Raw genomic sequence first — 22,218 nt, 5'->3', positions numbered from 1 at the left:
TCTTTCTGTTGAGTAGATTCCTAGAAGACACATTGAGCCGTATGTTATGTACTCAATTTCCCTTGCAAAATCTACACACTTACACTTTCCATTAGACTAGAAGGAGTTATCTATTTTATCATTTTGGCTTACCTGGTATGTGAAAATGAATGTCAATTTCTTGATTTGTAGCATTTTTTCATACGTTTGCTCCTACTTATCTTTTTCTCACCCAGCTGGAAGAACTCTGGGCACGTTTTCCACATTTCCTCCAGTCCAGAACTTTCCTTTCAAAGCTACGTGTTTTGCCTTGTAGAAATTTTACATTTTTACGTATTCAGATTTAAGCTGCCCTTGGAAACTAATACAAGCACTAATAGAGGAGGAAAAAAAAATCCATGAACTGAAAAAAGATTTGGTTTTTTTTTTTTTTTTTTGCGGTACGCGGGCCTCTCACTGTTGTTGCCTCTCCCGCCGCGGAGCACAGGTTGCGGACGCGCAGACTCAGCGGCCGTGACTCACGGGCCCAGCCGCTCCGTGGCATGTGGGATCCTCCCGGACCGGGGCACGAACCCGTGTTCCCTGCATCGGCAGGCGGACTCTCAACCACTGCACTACTAGGGAAGCCCAAGACTTGATTCTTTAGTTTAGAAGCGTGAACTGGGTGCCAAGAAGGAATTTTTTTTTTTGAAGACCCAGAAGGCAGTTTAGAGCGGCGCACATCCGGAAGAGACCGGAACAGCTGAGTAACAACCGGAGCTCTCGCGCCTGTCTAGGAGCTGGAATTCTCTGTGGTCTGACCCCTGTTCCTTTCTCAACTGCCGGGGTGATCACCGGACGTAGAGCCTAGGGCAGTTGACCAAAATGCCAAATATCAAAATCTTCAGCGGCAGCTCCCGCCAGGACTTATCCCAGAAAACTGCCGACCGATTGGGCCAGGAGCTGGGCAAGGTGGCGACTAAGAAATTCAGCAACCAGGAAGACCAGCGTGGAAATAGGCGAGAGTGTGAGGGGATGTCCACATATTGCAGAGTGGTTGTGGCGAAATCAACGACAATCGAATGGAGCTTTTGATCATGATTAATGCCTGCAAGATTGCTCCAACCAGCCGAGTTACTGCAGTCATCCCGTGCTTCCCCTGTGCCCTCAGGATAAGGAGGATAAGAGCCGAGCTGCAATCTCCGCCAAACTTGTAAATACGCTGTCTATAGCAGGTGCAGATCATATCATCACGATGGACCAACGCTTCTCAAATTCAAGGCTTTTTTGATATCCCAGTAGACAATTTGTATGCAGATCCAGCTGTCCTGAAGTGGATAAAGGAGAATATCTCTGAGTGGAGGAACGGCACGATTGTCTCTCCAGATGCTGGTGGAGCTAAGAGAGTGACCTCCGTTGCAGAAAGACTGAATGTGGACTTTGCCTTGATTCACAAAGAACCGAAGAAGGCCAATGAAGTGGACCGAATGGTACTAGTGGGATATGTGAAGGATTGTGTGGCTATCCTGTGGATGACATGGCTGACCCTTGTGATACAATCTGCCATGCAGCTGACAAACTTTTCTCAGCTGGAGCCACCAGAGTTTATGTGATCTTGACTCATGGAATCTTTTCTGGCCCGGCCATTACTCACATCAACAGTGCAGGCTTTGAAGCAGTAGTAGTCACCAATACCATACCTTAGGAGGATAAGATGAAGCATTGCTCCAAAATACAGGTGATCGACATCTCCATGATCCTTGCCGAAGCCATCAGAAGAACTCACAATGGGGAATCTGTCTCCTACCTGTTCAGCCATGTCCCGTTGTGATAGAATAACGTTGGGGTTGTTGTATTTTAAATAAAATAAGATAAAATAAAAATATACCCTGACCGTTGGTTTCCCTTGGTGTTTGATGAAAAGTTCGGCAGAAGACCCTGTTTGTTCCAGCGTGGCTTTCTACATCCCACATCATGTATATTAGATGCTTATTTTAGATTGGAGAAAGACAGATTAAGAATAATTGCTGGAATATCCTATCTGGGTTGTCTCATTCTGGTTTCTTTGATGATTTTGTGAGCCTTGCAGCTGTAACTACAGTTCAGCTGCTGACTTCAGACTTTGAAGGTGTTGTGTGGAGTTGAATGAAATTAATTGGGGAAACTTAGACTACTTTATATGTGAATGCTTCAGGGTTCACTTTGTTCAGAGCAACTAAAAATGCAACCAACCCAATCCACCACCACCACATCTCAATCCCACCAACCCCCTCTTATTCCCTGTATTCCCCTCCCCTCTTCCCCATTTGTCACAAGTTCTCCAAGATCCGTGCTAAATTAATCGAGTCCTGTGCAACCCAAACCTAGTTCACGTGGTTGCTGAGCCATCTGCAAGGCAAGAGCAGCAGCTTTCAGCTTGAACAGCCATTGGGTAGGATTATGAGAAAAGGCTGCAAAGTGTAGCAAATGCTTCACGAGAGGAAGAAGATAAATCTGTCACCATCTGTTTGGAGATTACATGTTTTGGATTCTCCAGTGTACCTGTTCTTTTTGATTTAGTTTTACTTCTAACCATCTTGACATTTTCCTGGTCAAACATCCTGTTGGATCCAAATTATCAGTGTACCAGTCTTCTGGAAAGCAAATCCACTTCCTGCTATATAGTCTAAAATTTTCATCAGATGTTTTTGCTGTAGCTTAATCTTAGCCTGCTACTGCCATGGTAGTAGATTTTAGGTGGTGTTGTAGTACCTTTTGATTAAGCATTTCATTTCAATCTTTCTTCCTTCCCTGTCAGATGACTTCAGATTTATATTTTAAAACTTATGTTATTGTCTCTTGTAGGGAAAACCAATAAAAAGTCTGCATGTATGTGAGAAAAAGTCCACATTAAGATATATCCTGAAATTTCTGATTTCCAAGAAAATTCAGACAGGCCCTAAAAGTTTCTGAAAGGTAAAATGTAAGATAGTTCTAAAGAAATAATATTCAGTTGCTGTCAGAATTCTCATTTGATCTCTCAGGTAATAAGCAAAATGGAACAATATTTTTGCAGTTCTAAAGGAATACTCCTTTTAAGTTAAATTTGTGTGCTTAGCCAAACTATTATTTAAGTTTGAGGACAAAATTAAGGCATTTTTATATATTAAAAGACTCAGAAATTTTACCACCATGAATGCTTCCTGAAAGTATCACTTGAGGATACTGAAAACAACAAGTATGTACAACTAGGAGGAACACATGGAATGAAAGAGATAATGGTGAGCAAAGAAAGAAGTGAAACTGATAAAATTTTTTGTGAAATTATTATGAATATTATCACAATTATTAAGATAAAATCCACATAAAAATTGAGCCACAATGTAAAGCAAATTATTTTAAAATCTGTAATAAAATAGTTTAAAATATTTTTAATTTAAAATAGTTTTTTTTCCTAAGTATCTTCATATACATGTTCATCAATCAGATAACAGTGATGCTTATAATGGGCTTCTTAATGTCAGTTGTCATTTATCAATATCTAGCTCCTTGATGATCTTAACTTTCTGCTTTCTTGACTATATCCTGGAAAGCACTTCCAGCCTCCTTAAAACTTCCACTTTAAGCACCATTATAACATTATAACCTTGTTTATATGAAGCATATCCAATGTTACTTTTACACATACAAGCAGTCATTTTGGACAAACTGTTCTCAGAATACAAAATAGATGAAAGAGGCCATACCATAGTAAATACCACATACTGCAGAATATATTCACCCCATGGTTAGCAAAGTAGCAGTTTCCATAGCTGAAAGCGATAGTGTGCTTACGCCTATTGACCAAAAACTGTTTTAAACACTCAATAGTATTACATACCAGCTCATATATATGATAAAACTGGCATATCATATCATTGGATAAGTAATGCACTGATCAGTCAATGATGCTGGATAACTGACTACTAATTGGGGCAGCATTTTTTTTGTTGTTTTTTGTTTTTGTCTTTAAATGATGCACAAAAATAAATTCCAGAAGGAATGGTTATAAGGAACAAAACTGTAAAACACTGGAAGAAAATGTGGAATAACTTTTGTACTCTTGTAATAGAGAATTTTAAAAAATTTATGTAAGATGAGATTGAGGCATGACTTCTAGGATTCTACAGGCAGGAAATAGGCTGATAGAGCTACTCAGTTGCAGACTTGTGCTACTCTGACTGAGCCTCTGCTGTGAACCCAGAGGCTGATGGAGCCACTGTCGCAGGCCCAGAGGCTGGAGCTGTGGACCCAGCAAGTGGAGCATCAAGCCACAGAGAATTACTCCCAGTCCTTAAAACCTAAAGAAATTTGCCCTGCTGGATTTCATACTTTCTTGGGATGTGCAACCCCTTTGTTCCTTTAAATTTCTCTATTTGGGAATGAGAGTGTATATCCCATGCCTGTCCCACCATTGTATTTTAGAAGCAGATAACTGCTTCACCAGTCCCCATATGGAGAAAAGTTTTGCTCCAGGATGGTTTATACTCAGAGTTTCACTCGTCTCTGATTCAGATAATTTAATAATGAGATTTATGACTTTTGAGTTGATGATATTTTGATGAGATTTTGAACTTAGGGTTGATGTTGTAATGGGTTGAGACTTTGGTGGAATGTTGGGATGAGGTAAATGTGTTTTGTATGGATGTGGGACAGATGTGAACTTGGCAGGGGCTAGAGAGCAGACTGTAGTGAGTTGAATAGAGGCCCACCTCACGAAAGACATATCCATGTCATAGCCACCTGAACCTTATTTGGATAAGGTGTCCTTATTGAGATAAAGGGTCTTTGTAGGTGTAATTAGGTTTAGGTTTTCCAGATGAGATCATCCTGGATTTAGGGTGGGCCTTAAAAACAATGACAGGTGTCCCTATAAGTGAAAAGCAGAGGGAGATTTGAGAGAGAGACACAGAGGAGAAAGTGACATGAAGATGGAGGCAGATATTGGAGTGATGCATCTACAAGCCAAGGATTGTCAAGGATTACAGCAGCCACCAGGGGCTAAGGGAGAGGCATGGAACAAATTCTCCCTCAGAACCTCCAGAAAGGGCCAGGTCTACTGACACCTTCCTTGATTTCAGGCTTTTGTCCTACAGAACTACGACAGAATAAATTTCTGTCATTTTAAGCCATCCAGTTTGTGATAATTTGTTACTGGAGCTGTAGGAAACTAATACAGTTGTTTATACCAGGAAATGGAGTGCTGCTGTAACAAGTACCTAAAAATGTGGAAGTGGCTTTGGAATTAAGTATTGGGAATAGGCTTGGAAGACGTTTGTTTTAATGTACTTTTTATTTTTAGAAAGTTAAACAGAAGATAGATTTCAAACTTACGTTGTGTTTGGATGGTCTATACAAACTTCAAGGTGAAGATGGCATCATTCTCTATGACATTCTGGATTTGCTGCAGGTGTTCTTCTATCTAAATGGAGCATTTTGCAGTGCAGCTTGGGGTGCAATCATTAGTTACTTTATGAGAAAATTGATTTCTGTGGGTAACATAGTAACACGGCGCAGCTCAGCATCCATGAATTTAGAGAATATAATGTGGTAATCTATGGAATGCTTATTGAGCGAGGCAGAAAATTCTAATCTTGGTAAGCCACTGGATCTATGGCCTTTCCCTTTAAACATGATAAAATGACTTTCAAAATAACATTCTTCAAATTTATGAGGTGGTATATCTCCTACACTATAAAATACGTTTAAATTATGATGTTAGGTCATCATTTTATGCTAGAAAGGGACTGTCTTTGGACTTAGCACTGCCTATGATTTTTGGCTAGGTTCCTGAAAGGCTTGGAAGAATTTTGAGGTACATGATAATAAAAGCCTAGATGACTTTGAAGAGACTGTTGGTAGAAATAGAGACATGAAAGGAGATTCCAGGCAAAGCTCAGAAGGATGTGAAGAGGATGATGTAACTCACAGATCCAATCTACCATCTCAGCAGAAGGCAGGAATGGAAATAGTTATGCAGGAAGGATTGGTGAGGTACCCTCTTATCTCATTGTGGGGACCCCATGACAGGCACAAAACCAAAGGGTACAGAGACAGGAGAAAATAAATGAGTGCTGTCATTGGGAGCTATTATTCAACCTACTACACTGCATCTTTTCCCTTCTCTGTTTATCTTTTTTTGGATCCCCTATTAGATGGGTATTTTATTTTCTGGATGTATCTTCCCTATCTTATAACCTCCTCATATTTTTCATCATTTTATTCTTTGTCACTGGGTTGGTGGTTAATTCTTTAATTTGATCCTCCAGTTAATTCAGTCTTCAGTTAATTCTATTAGTAATTAATTTTATTATTCATCCCATCTATTGAATTTCCTTTCAATATCAAGCAACCCTACTTTTAATTTTCACATACTCCTTTTGTTTTTGACAGCTTCCTCTCTTTCTTTATGGTTGATATCATTGACATTATTTTTCATTTTATGGAATACAATATCTCGATTCTCTTTGTAGATTTTAATTATATTTAACTTTTAATTCTACTTCCCAGTATTAGCTGTTTTATTGAGGACATACAGTAGTGGAGAGAAAGAAGTATAGCAGGGGGCCTTTCCTTTATGATGGATATTTTGACTTCTGGCTGCAAAGATTTCCTAGCTATTGGGGTGACCATAACTTACTTTGGATACTGCACTTTTCAAGCCTAAAAGCCCACATGAAGTTATCCCCTCTCACTTTTAAGAACCGAACTCACAAATTGTCTCTTGAGGCAAAATTCTGAAGTCTACTGGTCTAAAAGTTGGAGACAGTCACAACCATTCCACTGCTCTTTAATGTTTTAATTTAATTCAATAAATTGCTCATAGACCCTTCCCTTTCTCAATACCCAATAACCCTTTGAGAGTTTTTCTAGAAATTTGCTACACAAGTTCCTTTTGGGGGATTATTTTATCTCTATGAAAGTCCAGCTCTACAGTTCTATTGGGAAAGAGCCGGCAATTGGTTTGTTGGCAATTTTTTTCCATATACTTTATATTAACTGGGAATTGTTTATTTTTCTGGTCTTCTGATGGTTTCCCTTCAGACTAAGTAAATATTTATTTGTTTTTATTGACCTCCCTCATTCTCCTTGATCTTTCTAAAAACCATTACAAAATTTATAACTATTTTCTTATCAAGGTGCCTTCTTCACTTGACTTTTTTTTGTTTTTGTTTGTTTTTTGCGGTACGCGGGCCTCTCACTGTTGTGACCTCTCCCGCTGTGGAGCACAGGCTCTGGACGCGCAGGCTCAGCGGCCATAGCCCACAGGCCCAGCCGCCCCGTGGCATGTGGGACCCTCCTGGACCGGGGCAGGAACCCATGTCCCCTGCATCGGCAGGTGGACTCTCAACCACTGTGCCACCAGAGAAGCCCCTTCACTTGACTTTTTATAACACTATAGTACAGGGACTTTCCTCCCAACTCTTGGCTCTTGTCAGACTTTTTCCCCGCCATCCCGCTGATACAGCTCGTTTCAGCCGCTGTGGGCAAATCAGAAGGGTTGAGGCCTCTTCATACACTAATGTCTAAGGTAAGCACTTGCTTACCCTAATATCATCCTTCAGATTCCCTCTGTACTTCTGCCAGACTTATTCCTAAAATATTACTTTCATAACTTTAATCCCATAATCAAAAGTTTCTATTTTTTTTCATTATTTACAGAAAAATCCACCCTTCGTTTTCATGTATAGCCATCAAAATCTGGTCCGCTACTACCAATATAAACTTTCCACTTCATTCGTATTGATCTATTCATTGCCCCAGAAAATACCTGCAAATCTCTGCCGTAACTCCTCTATACAATTCAACTCACCTCCAGTAGCCTCGCTATTATCCTCCACGTGACTATCTTACCTTTCTTCAAGGCCTATTTCTTTTACAAACATCTCAATATCTGATCTCTTTCTCTCTCCCGTAAATTCCTATTGTGTGCGGCATTCTCTACAATGTTGCCTTCTCTTGTGAGATGAATTTGGGTCATCATTAAGGACTGGGAATATTTCATATATTCTTTGTACCTTTATGATGATTCCTATAATGTTTAATACTAAGCAGTCAGATATTATGCTTCAGTTGATTTTTCAAAATTGATATAAATCTTACCTAATGGTGGGTAAACCTAAAAATGTCTAAGTAAGTGTCTTAAATACCAACCTAAAGATTTTTATTTATTTAAAAAGCAATAGGGGGCTTCCTTGGTGGTGCAGTGGTTGAGAGTCCACCTGCCGATGCAGGGGACACGGGTTCGTGCCCTGGTCCGGGAAGATCCCACATGCCGCGGAGCGGCTCAGCCTGTGAGCCATGGCCGCTGAGCCTGCGCGTCTGGAGCCTGTGCTCCGCAACAGGAGAGGCCACAACAGTGAGAGGCCCGCGTACCGCAAAAAAAAAACAAAAAAAAAAAACAATAGGGAACTATTGTAGCTTTTTCGATATGTTTTCTGTAGATGACTGTTGCAGTGAAAATAATACTTTCTGAAAAGAATGTCTCAGCATTGTGCAAACTGAACTGGACTAGAACGCCTATGCAACTGGGAGACCAGATGAGTCCAGGTGGGTTCCATTTTGAGAAATTAGGCCAACGTAATATTTTTTTAGATTTATAGTAAACAAAGAAGCCCTCATTTTCCTAATCCCTAATGCACACGTGGGTTGTTTACTGGAATTCATTCTGAGTATAGTTTCTAAACGTAACACTGACAGTATCCCTTATCAGATGACGTGATTAATGATGTTTTCTTCAGAGTGGCTTCAGTGTTTAGTAAGATGCTTCCCAAATCCTAATTCTATTTCAAAGATACAGTCAGATGATTAGACTTATGAGCGCCCTGCAAGAATCAGAAAAGATAAGGCAGGGAGCGGTTTTAAATAATACATTTTACCCAAATTTAATTATTTTGCAACCAGTGACTCTATTCTCTGTTTTTATACTTGTCATTGTTTCCTTCTTTTCTAGGAAAACCATTACTTTCTTTACCCTGATTTCACTGCAGATGCTATGCAATGACTGGCATAACTCATTGCTTAGAGCAAAGAAAGAGGTAGGATCCTCTGTTTCACAAAATTAAAGAGTTTGGTTATCAGCTAGGCAATGAATCTGCTTCACAGATTTAAAACTGTGCTTTTGGGGCTTCCCTGGTGGCGCAGTGGTTGGGGGTCCGCCTGCCGATGCAGGGGACACGGATTTGTGCCCCGGTCCGGGAAGATCCCACATGACGCGGAGCGGCTGGGCCCGTGAGCCATGGCTGCTGGGCCTGCGCGTCCGGAGCCTATGCTCCGCGGCGGGAGAGGCCACAACGGTGAGAGGCCCGCGTACTGCAAAACAAACAAACAAACAAAAACTCTGCTTTTCTTCCTTGTCTTTGCTTGCCATTTGGCTTGTTCACTTAACAGCCCTACCACTTAAGAGAGGATTAAAAGGACACCGGCCCTGTGAAGGTCTCCAGGAATGACATACCGTGCAGGGGACCAGCAAGGGCAAAGACTTTGAGGTGGGAGCCTGCACGTATTAGAGCAACAGAAAGAAGACCAGTCTGGCTGGAGTAGCACGGGCAAGAGGCAAAGCAGAATGAGATTAAGTCAGTAAGTTGGGCAGAGCCAGATAAAGTAGGTAAGTTATCACCTGCTCTGAATTTCTCTGATCACCAGTCACCATCAAATTGATCTATTGTTTGCCCCTGGCCTGTAAGTACTCAAATCTTTACTGGGAAGATTATGTCTTAAATTATTACTGCTTAATAATGCAATGTTTGTCTTTCACAGGGGCTTTCTGAATGCAAAAGCAACTCAAGTATTCCTAAACTTGCCAGATGATAAAATTCCTGACTTCCCACTTTTAACCTCCTGAATCTCCAGGGAGGCCTGGAAAACAATATTTTCAAACAATTAATCTAGATGATTCTTATGATGATGCAAGCTTAGGAAATACTAAGTCCTCAAAATGAAATTAATAGAGAGAATTTTGAGTGTGGAAGGCAATTTTGAGCAGTAGCCTCCCAAATTACATACTATTTTATTAATACTTGTGGCAGTTCTAGGCAATACATGGTACGTGAGTTGCCATTTTCCTCTCCCATGACCATGGCCTTCATCTCTAATGGATCCCAAGGCTCCTTCCTGCTGACTCGAGACATAACTTCAGATTTCTACTCCATGCAGGGATCCAGGCAGCCCTACCAATTGATAAGAACTGACATAGAAGATGAAACTTACATGACATCCCTTTTGTAGGGTTATTTCTAGACCAGGGAGACTTCTCAGGTGATTTTTACTTTGAGCAATATTGAATTATTACATAGAAAAAGGTATTTTTTGGGGGGAGTGATCTGTGGGATAATTTTGTTTTATTGGCTCAGAAATATATATTGATATAGACTTCATAGCTTCAGTATCTGAAAAAAAATGGATTTTGACATTTCTTTCATAACAGTTTACATATACAGACATATTTCTGGAGCACGGGGCAGTGAAAATAAAAATTAGCTTTAGAATTAGATAGACCTGAATTTCCATTCCTGGGTGTACTGCTTACCAGCTATGTTACCACCCAGTTAGTATATGTCTTTGAATCTCTGATTCCTCATCTCCATAATGGAGACAAAATATCTCACACAATTGTTGTGATTCAAGATGAACATGTGTGAAACAGCTAGAACAGTTTTGGTCACATGGTGTGTACATGAAATAAAGCCTAGATTTCCTCCTTTCCTTTGCTTGAAACAGAAATCTCCCTCTATTAATAGACTCGCTTAGGAGACTGTTTCCTGTGTTCCTCTATTTGGTAACAGAATTTGGATAGTATAATGTGGAAATTTTAAGAAATACTCTAAAATGTTATTTATTCAAAGTTTGATAGCTCACATGTATTCAAACAAGCAAAATCCTCAATTAACCCTTTATTGTGTTTAGGTGTATACCCTAGACTTGTAAGGAAACCATGGAATAACAGTCCCTCAGAATTAAATGGGACCCTCAACATATTTAGTAAAACATACTGAATTCCTACAGGCAAATGATGAAAAAATAAGCTCAAATTGGTGCGTCATTTACAAAAATGTAGCCCTGGAGCTAATAAAGAATTGTCTAGAAATACTTTCAGTCTTTTCAGGAAAGAGTAATGACTGTGAGTTCTATGCAATCTCCAATTATTGAAGTAATATTAAATTGTGTTCATTATACTACCATAAGTCAGGAAAGTTAAGCTAACCTAAGAAAAATAAATAGAAGAGTTTATGTTCCGAAAAATTTCTACATAGCTTAAGTAATCAGAAATCTAAATGAATCAGAATACAATCTCTGAACATGATAGTTATTCAAAATTTTGCTGAAGTTGAATGTAAATACCTTTCAAGTTTTTCCAACTTCTCTGCTTCCTTTGCCCCTCAAGCATGTATACTTCTTCAAAACATAGATCACTAGGTTAAAATATTAAAAAGTTAAATTATTGACTCTTACTACCTGTATTATTGCGTCAGTTCCTAGGGTCAACCCTTATTTTGTCTCCCACCTCTCCTTCCTCAGCTGCTGTCACAGGGATTTGCTAGTTTCTGAACTAATCCTAAAAACTCAGGATCAACAGCTTTGAATCTGTAACCTGGTGTAGGCCTAGAATTGATCACAGTGATGCAACAGGCACCCACAGTTGTTGGTTTCCTTTTACCATCAACATAGCTCAGCCCAAGGTCTGCTATATGAGGACCAACCCTCAGGCCTTGGCATTCCTCGGGTTGGCAAACTCTGACATTCTTCCTGTGTCAGCCATTAGATCAGGATTTTCCTTTCATTATCTCTCCTCTCCATATTCTATCAGCTCTGTGCCCTGGTTCTTATTTGGACTAGGGCCCTATACTGCACCCCAGGTGATGTCAAGGCCCTAGAAGTGTGCTGGCTCTAGTGTCTGCATCCTTTCCTGAGGAGAAGGCTGGAATGATTTCTCCCACACCTGCTGCATTATCACATCTGGTCAACTCTCTTGCACCATCACCTAGATTTCCCATCACTGTGCTCTGCCTATCACATCAACTCTTATGATTCTGGCAGTTGCCAGTATCATGCCTAAGCGTGTCTCTTGGATTCCATGCTTTTGAAGCCCCCTTCTAACCCCACTGAGGCTACTCTCCCACTTTCCATACCCTTACCTCTGCCCCAGTGAATAAGCAGCTTGCCACCTAGTCGTGGCCTTGAACTGCTCCTTGATGACGTACCCATGTGGTTTTTTTTTTTTTTTTTTTTTTTTTTTGCGGTACGCGGGCCTCTCACAGTTGTGGCCTCTCCCGTTGCGGAGCACAGGCTCCGGACGCGCAGGCTCAGCGGCCATGGCTCACGGGCCCAGCCGCTCCGCGGCATGTGGGATCATCCCGGACCGGGGCACGAACCCACATCCCCTGCATCGGCAGGAGGACTCTCAACCACTGCACCACCAAGGAAGCCCTCCCCATGTGCTTTTTAACAAGGCCCACCTAAGTTGCATCTACTTGTTCCCCTGCCACTAATCTTTACCTATATCTTTACCTTCATAATGCTGACATATTAGTCTTCAAAGACATCTTTCTAATGTCATCATTCTGATGTTCAGAAGCCCTATTGCCTGTCGCATTTAACAAATTCTTCTTTTGGCTTTTAGGAACCTCCCAGGATCCCTCCAAATTTCTCGGTAATTCCCGAGAGTCAGCTATGACCTGCTCACTGGCCAAGTCCTTTGCTTATGCTGTTGGTCCCACATAGACTGCCCTCCTTTTTTTCTTTCTGCATGCCTCGGTCCTAGTCATTGCTCAAAGACAAGCTCAAGAAGAAATCCCAACACAAAGTCTTTCCTGATCCCTCCAGCTTTTTACATTAACCCAGTTTTCAACAATTTAGTACTTAATTCTTTCCTGTTTGCTTCATATATTTCATTAGTCCTGATTTTCCTAAGAAGTTTGGAAGGATTCTGTAAGAAATGACAATTGTATCCCCTACAGTGTTTAGGACAGTAATAGGAGGCATGAAATAGACTGATAAAACAAGTTCATTTGGTTTAAAAAGTACCCTTATGCAAATCTTTCATTTCCATTGAAAACACACTGGTCGCTAAGCTGAGTATTGATTTGGTTATCTCTGATATAGTGATTTAATTATGTGATGCTTTCCTCTGTCTAAGCCATCTAAGTATCAGAGAAAACATAAGGTGACTCTGCCTGTGTAAAGAAGAAACAGGTGTTACAATTGTGGAAACCTGTCTGGAAAGGTAACTGGGATGGTATCTGACTCAGCTGAGTTGAAAGGCCTGGGAATAACTGTTCCCTAATTGTCTCACTCGGAGAGAACTCCTAGGATATTTATTTGAAACAGGGCAAAGGACTGAGGAAAGGTGGAGGAGGATGAACTATGCTCCCAGGAAGAAAGAGAGAGAAAGAAAAAGAGAGGAGAAGGGGTGGAGAAGAATGATTATAAATATAAAGATTCCTCTTCTATGAACCAGTTAACAGTTTAACCAGAAAAGACACGGTAAGAGACCCACGCCTAGTGACACTGACCTGGCTTATAAACAGTGGGGTGCTGGTAAAGGTTTAACAACCAGCTCTCTGGAAAACGAAAGTCCTGACTGGTACTGATTGCATGTTTTCATGGAATAAATACTCCTACTGCCAAATTCAAGCTACCAATCTGCCTGCACTGAACACAAAATTGGGAAGAATGTGCGTAATCAGGTCCAGTGGGCAGGAAGGAGCTGGCTCCAGCGCACCCTTGCATATAAGTTTAGGACAGTCACTATGAGAACTTTCTGAAATTAACTTGAGGGCTTGTAAGTTCTCTCCTATTATTCAGTCTCCTGAGGTGGCAGGGAGTGAACCCCTGATTGAAAAGGGCCTAAATGCTTTTGTTAAAATAAGACCAGTGAAATAGTATTCTGAAAAGACTAAGTTCTAATGTTCAAATAATCTTTGGAGGCAAGCAACCCAATGCTGCAGAATATATAGAAACACTTCCCATCAATTTTTCTGTTCTTAAAATAATCTGTTTCATAACTGATAATATTCTTTCATATAGCAATCTTGAGCAGACCTTTAAAGTTTACTGTGAGCCTCGTTGGCCCTAACCATTGTTTTCAGGGAAGGCCTAAAAGGACCAAGGTCTTGGTCCCTACCTCAGTATCATAAAAAATCTTTTCTTTTGATAGAGGCTCTAGCAGATTCTTATGAGAAGAATTTGTTGTGGTTTGTTTTTCTCAGTAGTAACCTGTCTTAGTTCGGACTGTTATAACAACATACTATAGACTGGGTGGCTTAAACAGCAAACATTTATTTTTCACAGTTCTGGAGGCTGGAATGTCCAAGATCAAGGAGCTGGCCTATTTGATGTCTGATGAGAGCATGCTTTCTGCTTTGCAGCCTTCTTGCTGCATCCTCATGACATGGAGAGAGATTTTGTGTCTCCTCTTCTTTTTATAAGGACATTGATCCCGTCATGAGGGTCCCACCCTCATGTCCTAATCTAAGCCTAATTGCCTCCCAAAGGCCCATCACACTGGGGATTAGGACTTCAACATATTAGTCTGGGAGGGACAGACATTCAATCCATAGCACAGTCATTTTCATATAATCAATAAAAACAGAGGATGCATGGCCAGGACTGAGTGTAGGAGGAAGCAGAGGAAGGGTAAACTAGAGCAGAAAGCCTGATGGAGAGATCAGATTAACTGAAAAAAAAATATTTTCTTCCACTTGGGCCAATGGGGGCAATAACCTAGCTATAGTAGCTGTAGAAATGTAAAGGTAAGAAACCGTTTACGAATTAGTTGACCAAAACGTAAGTAATCTGATCTAGCTAAAAAGTGACAAAAATAAATTGGTATTAGAGCGATCTGTACAAAATAAGTTTGGGCAACTTTGATTTATTTAAATGAATAAAAACAAAATGTTAATTTATGGACATAATTCGGTAGGCTAATTAGTCATGCAGCACGGCATTGCCCTTCCACAGTTTATTCCCATCAGCAGAATTAATCACAGCAGAGCAGATGTAGTGGGGACAGTCCAAGGTTAAAACAAATGATACACAATAATGAACTAGAGTACAAGATGCTAACCTGGAGAAAGTAGTGATTTATTATTCTGCCAGAGCCTTCTGTGGATTGTGTAACCACTTTATGCAAGCCTGTCTCCCTTTTAACCAGATATCTCTGATTGTAGTGATCTTTTACTTTGCATTCATTTTATCTGCCTGTGTAATGGTAATGTAACTGTGATAAGAGCCAATTAGTTTTGCGCCATTGAGAAGAACAAGGAAATGTGACTTAAGAAAACAAAGATAAAATTAACTGTCTAAATGAGACTACAAGGCAATCTCATCTTTACTATTTTCTTACAGGGTTAGAGCGCCATATGTTCAGCATCATAAACTGGAGGACAACTATAAGGATACTTGAGTTGGTTCAAAGACATGCTGTACTGAACACGATTCTTCCAGAGTTACATTAACCAGTAATTTAATGCTAACTTTCCACAGGACTTGAGATCTATATCTACGGATTGCATTACCGACAAACACAAACGTCAGGGTAGCACTATGGGGAACCAAATCCCTTTTAAACTCTTTTTGGGATTTTGGTTATGAAATAAAATGAGCAAGAGAGTCTTCAGTTAAATATCATCTGGCTTTATTATACCATCACCATTGTTTCCTTGTTGCTTCAGTATATCCGGGAAATTTTCAGTGTGTCTATTGCAGAAATGTTGCTAAAAGGAAAAACTTTTGGAGTTAAACTTTTGCATGTCTTTTGTGTTTATTCACTTATGCTTCTGGTAAGAAATAGATGCAAAACAAATAATGGCTGAGTAATACAAACCTGTTGTATTCTTCAGATCTCATTTATTTGTCATAAAAATAACAAATTTCAGTCTTGATAAAGGTTGTATTTTTGAGGGTTAGAAAAATTGTTAATGAAAAAGTGTATTTTTTAAGCCAAGAAACTGGCACACATAGATCAATGGAACAGACCAGAGAGCCCAGAAATAAACCGACACTTATATGGTCAATTAATCTACAATGAAGGAGGCAAGAATATACAATGGAGAAAGGACAGTCTCTTCAATAAACAGTGTTGGGAAAACTGGACAGCCACATGCAAAAGAATTAAACTAGACTACTTCTTTCATCACACACACAAATTAACCCAAAATTGGTTAAGGACTTAGAAGTAAGACCTGAACCCATAAAACTCTTAGAAGAAAATGTAGGTGGTAAGCTCCTTGACATCAGTCTTGGCAATGATTTTTTTGAATCTGACTCCTAAAGCAAAGGGAACAAAAGTGAAAATAAACAAGTGGGACTACATCAAACTAAAAAGCTTCTGCACAGCAAAGGAAATCATCAATGAAATGAAAAGGCAACCTACTGAATGGAAGAAAACATTCGCAAATTGTAGATCTGATAAGGGGTTAATATCCAAAATATATAAAGAACTCATACACCTCAATATAAAAAATTTTTTTATTAAAAAATTGGCAGGGGATTCCCTGGTGGCGCAGTGGTTGAGAGTCCTCCTGCCGATGCAGGGGACACGGGTTCGTACCCCGGTCGGGAAGATCCCACATGCCGTGGAGCGGCTGGGCCCGTGGGCCAATGCCACTGAACCTGCACGTCCGGAGCCTGTACTCCGCAACGGGAGAGGCCACAACAGTGAGAGGCCCACATATCGCAAAAAAAAAAAAAAAAAAAAAAAAAAGAAGGGCAGAGGATCTGAACACACATTTTTCCAGAGAAGACATACAGATATCCAATAGGTGCATGAAAAAATGCTCAATATCGCTAATCATCAGGGAAATGCAAATCAAAACCACATTGAGATGTCACCTCACACCTGTTAGAGTGACTATTAGCAAAAAGACAAGAACTAAGAAGTGTTGGCAAGGATGTGGAGAAAAGAGAACCCTTGTGCACTGTTGGTGGGAATGTAAATTGGTGCACCCACTAAGGAAAACAGTATGAAAGTCATTCAAAAAATTAGAAATGGAACTACCGTATGATCCAGCAATTCCACTCTGGGTATTTATCTGAAGAAAATGAAAACATAAATTCAAAAATATATATGTACTCCATGTTCATTGCAGCATTATTTACAAAAGCCAAGCTATGGAAACAACCTAAGTGTCCATCAGTGGATAAAGAAAATGGTACACACACACACTGGAATACTATTCAGCCTTAAAAAGGAATGAAATTTTACCACTTCCGAAAACATGAATAGACCTTGAGGACATTATGCTAAGTGAAATAAATCAGACAGAAAGACAAATACTGTATGATATCACTTATATGTGGAATCTATAAAACAAAACAAACAAACAAACAAATAAAAGAAAAACCCCAAGCTGATAGATACAGAGAACAGATTGGTGGCTACCAGAGGTGGGCAAAATGGGTGAAGGGAATCAAAGGTACAAACTTCAAGTTATAAAATAAATGTCATGAAGATTAATGTACAGCATGGTGACTATACTTAATAATACTGTATCACATATTTGAAAGTTGAGTGAATCTAAAAAACGCTCATTACAAAAAAAAGAAGAAAAATTGCAACTATGTATGGTGGTGAATGGTAACTAGACTTATTGTGGTGATCATCTCACAAAATATACAAATATCAAATCATTGTGTTGTGCTCCTGAAACTAATCTGTCAATTATATCTTGATTTAATAATACATTAAAAATAAACTGGCACTAAAAAAATTTTAAATGATCGAATTATTTAACTTAATAAAGAATCTGTATGGCTAAACAACAATGAAAAGCAAACAGTCTTGAATATATGCACAACATATATGACAAAGGATCTACAGCTTTAGTATGCAAAGAGAAATAAACAAATCAGAGAAAAGATGATCACCTCAGAGAAAAATGAACAAAAACAGGAATGAATAATTCACAGAAGGAAAAAAAGGGCAAAATAAACTGAGAATGGGGTGGAATTCAAGCTTCCTAGTAATGCAAGAAATAAAATTAAAATAAAACAGTTTTTTTTACTTCCAAATAGAAAAAACTAATAATTAAATACTCAGTATTAGCTGGAATAGGCAAAGGTATTAATACTTACATTGTTGGCAAAAGTATAAGTTTGTAAATTTTTTTGAGGGCAGTTTGGAAATGTTTATGCTTTTTGATTCAATAATTCCAGTAGTAGGAATTTATCCTAAGAAAGTAACCACAGCTGCGCTAAAAAAATTTTGCTAAGAGGGCGGTCTTGTTAGTGTTGCTTAAAGTAGTGAAAACGTAACAACAATCTTAAAATATATCTATTGAGAAAATATTTATTAAATAAGTTATAGTGCCTCCATTCAAGGACTCTCTGCAACCATTACAGCCATGGTTCCCAAACTTGTCTGCAATTCAGAACTATCCGAAGATATTTTAAAAATTCCAAAGCCTGGGTCACTTTTTAAAAATCATAATTTCTGGGAATGAGACACAGGCATCATTATTTTTTTAAGCTCCCAAATTGCAATGTGCAATGTTGTTTGGAAACTATTGCATTAAGGTGATATCAAAAAAGATTATTGCCATGAAGAATGTTTATAATATATTGCTTTGTCAAAAAAAATCAATATGCAAAATAGTGTTATTGAGGGTATAGCAGTATTCTTAAACTGGTGTTCTATGTGCAAGGTGGATCATCTTACTGAAGGGACAGTTTCAAGCCTTTGATGACACACTCCACTTTTACCAAACCTGACTAGGCAGCCAGTCTGCGAGCTGGCCAGAAGCTCAGGGTGGCTTGGCATCAAAATCTCTGACCAAGCAGAAATAAGATGGGTCAATCAGAATCCTGCTCTGAGGAAACTGCAGTTGTGAATTTTGAAGGAATCAGGCAGTGAGATTGAAGCTGAAAGGATGTACAAAGAAAGGTCTTGAGGCAGAGAAGGGACCAAGAGAAAACTGAAGTAATAAAGAAGCGGACAGCATTAGTTAGCAAAAGCTGTGAAGAAGTCAAAGAGAGACTGATGGGTGAGCAAGAGACTGGTGGGAGAGACAACTTTGAAAAGATGTGCAAAATAAGGAAAGACCAACAGAGTATCTGAAATGTGGCATTAGTGCAGGTCCACAAACCCTTGCTTGGATTGTTGGAATTTCCACTTTCCGAGTAACCATCTTAAAAACAACTGTTTTAATATTAATCACTTGTCAGTATATTTAGGCAAATGTTTTAGTGTTAAAGAACTAGTACACCAATGATGTTCAGCCCAAGGTTCAGTATCTTTGGGGACATTTGAAGGCGCTCTGTATGGAACACAAGTGTTGACAGTAAGTGTTAAGAAAATCAATTTCCAGATCGTTTTTTAAAATAAATTTTTTCTTAAAAGTGAGAATGTGGCTATGGTCAAAATATCATGTCTACTTTCCTTCTCTAGCTTCACTTTCCCTAATGCCTTTTTCCACTTCACAAAAAAAAAAAAAAAAAAAGCATACCTCTTGCCCATTCTGAATTTATGAAGGCTGCATTTCCCCAGATTGTATAAAGATTATGGGGTGCCAAACAAAGGACAGTTCAAAATTTTGGTGTCTGTGAAGCCTCCTTTAATCAAGACACTGTTTGGGCCTCTGTGACATTTTTAAGAAAAATGATTTCAAGAAGGAGGTAGTGAAATATATATATATATGTTTTGTTTTGTTTTTTTTTACTTCCTATGATTATCTCAAGCTTGGGTGATAAAACAATGGTGGAGGTAAGTTAATGGGTTTCAGAGTTTTTTAGCATATACTCAGACTCATAGGATATATATTTTCATTAACATTTCTTAAAATATTATTGCTATTGTAAATTTATATTTGTCTTTTCTTTGGGTGGGTCTCCTGTTCACCATCACGTTTCAACCACTTCTCTATTTATTTTTTCATTCCTGCCACATACTTACTCAATTTAGACTAACTTAGAGGAGATGTGCTGTGGATTCTATCATAAATAATGCACTTAGAAACAATAATGAAAAAACTTTATGTAAGCCGTACACCTATAACTGAACATTTAGTTAATTTCCACTAGAACTTCTCTCATTTTAGAAATAGGGCATCCTTACCTATGGATATGACCTTTATTGCAGGAAAAAAACTGCATCAATTTAATTAGAAATGTATTTCTGGGATTTCCCTGGTGGCACAGTGGTTAAGAATCTGCCTGCCAATGCAGGGGACACAGGTTCAAGCCCTGGTCCGAGAAGATCCCACATGCTGCAGAGCAACTAAGGCTGTGCACCACAACTACTGAGCCTGTGCTGTACAGCCCGTGAGCCACAACTACTGAGATTGCATGCCACAACTACTGAAGCCCACATGCCTAGAGCCCGTGCTCTGTAACAAGAGAAGCCACCGCAGTGAGAAGCCAGCGCACCGCAACGAAGTCCCAACGCAATCAAAAATAAATAAATAAATAAATAAATATTTTAAAAAGAAATGTATTTCTGATAAAATCTTACTTTAATGTTTAATAGTAAATTATGAAAAGTGCAATGCATTTAGCTATCTTTGATCAATCATTTAATACTAAATATAACTCAATCCAAAAGAACTTCTAACAGATGGTAATAGACAATAAGTAAAATTTCAAATGTCATTTTATGTGTATATTTTGCTTCAGAGAGGTATAAAAATGTAATCAATAAATCTTTTCAAAACATAAATACTTCAAAAATAAAAATAGATTTTATATTAGGATAAATCAGTGAGGTAAATGTAATGGGAATATGAGTATAAGAAGGAAAAGGAACAATGTATACTTTCTGACAAAATCATCTCGTTGATGTATTTTTCAAATGTACAGTTGTGGCACCAAATCACTATGATATTATATTCCATTAGCTATACTAAAGAGCTCCTAACAGTTTTAATTTAAAATGTTAATTTTTAATATTATGGACATGGCACATTTGGTAACTATTAAACCCATGATTTAAAATGTAAATATTGACTTAAAATGAACAATTGGGCACCAAATTTTTCAAAACAGTTTTAGGAAATAATAAAACAAAAACAATTAAAGATTCATTTATGGGACACTATATTTAGTCTTTAATATTTTCATACCATTGTAAATGGGCTTATTGAAGACATGGGAAAACATTCAAAATATATTGCTTACTAAGTGACAGTCATAATGTGATACACTGCACTTTTTAAAGCCTAGAAAATGTTAAAAATTTAACACTCTTGTCAATATTAGCAAATTATGACTATTATTTAAAAATGCTCATCTGATTATATACTAATATTAAATACTAAAATATTAACAATGGTATATCTGAGTGGTGGAATTATGAGTGATTTTTATTTTCATTTTGTTTATCTCTTTTTCTAGTTTATACATGAGCACATATTATTTACATTGTAACAAAAATTTATTTAAAATAAAACAGTAATGTGTATTCTTTGATCTGGACATCAACAGCTTTTCTAAGCAAAAACAATAACAACAAAAACAAAAATCCCTGCAGAATTAAACCTTTTAACAGTAATTCTGAAGGTTTAGCTCTGACAAATGCTAAAATAAAACCTTGCTTCTTAATCCTAAATTCAGCTGTCTTTATCCAGGATTGTCAGGATATTTATTCTGAACAAGGAGTGCAGAATCAGACCCCCTAATAGCAACGGTACTACATCACAAAAAATATGCTGCATAAGTCTTTGTAAAAAGGCCAATCAGCAGGAAACATATTCTATAAAGGCACCTCCTGCATAGTCCTGAATTATAACTTAACTGAAAAATATAGAAACTAAAGAACCCAGAAATAGTAGTCAACTTATATTCTACATTAAGTGTGAATTATTATTCTTCAAGGAGTTCTGAGGCTGTTCAGCGTGTATTAAATCTTGAACAAGTTACAGGATTTTGGAACTGAAAAGTAATTAGTTTGTAAAACTGGCTTAAGCATTTCCATCTGCACACATATAATTTTGATTAATTTTCTTTCTAGTTATGTGGTGAGGCATAGCAATGTATTTTGACATTGAGCTCTTATCCACATTTAGAGGACTGAAAGGTCATTATCCTTTCACTCTCTGTAAAGATATTTCTTGATAATAATAGACTGTACAAAAATAGTACCAGGTGATACTTGGCTCCCAGTCAGATGGAGCTCTGCTTTGTCTACAACTACAATTTTCAAAGGACTCAGTTCTACAAATACTTGACTGAACACTTTGGTTTTGTTAATTTCATCTTGCATATTTTGGAAATACCCTGACTAGAGGCTATCCTGATAAGCCTATGTCAATA

The 22,218-nt window shown here is 38.4% G+C and overlaps 1 protein-coding gene across 1 annotated transcript; it reads left to right on the top strand.

The window, feature by feature from the left end:
- Positions 1 to 828: 828 nt before the first annotated feature.
- Positions 829 to 1,789, top strand: PRPS1L1 (phosphoribosyl pyrophosphate synthetase 1 like 1). Its single transcript, XM_032643351.1, is given in 6 exon segments — positions 829 to 960; positions 962 to 990; positions 992 to 1,122; positions 1,125 to 1,218; positions 1,220 to 1,482; positions 1,485 to 1,789. Coding segments are annotated over 6 exon segments (939 nt in total). The 5' UTR covers positions 829 to 843.
- The last annotated feature ends 20,429 nt before the right edge of the window (positions 1,790 to 22,218 follow it).

The sequence above is a fragment of the Phocoena sinus genome, chromosome 9 (genome assembly GCF_008692025.1).
Source record: "Phocoena sinus isolate mPhoSin1 chromosome 9, mPhoSin1.pri, whole genome shotgun sequence".
In the NCBI taxonomy this organism is placed as follows: Eukaryota; Metazoa; Chordata; class Mammalia; order Artiodactyla; family Phocoenidae; genus Phocoena; species Phocoena sinus.
Note: the sequence above shows the minus strand (reverse complement) of the source record. Positions and strands in the feature narration are given on the sequence as shown.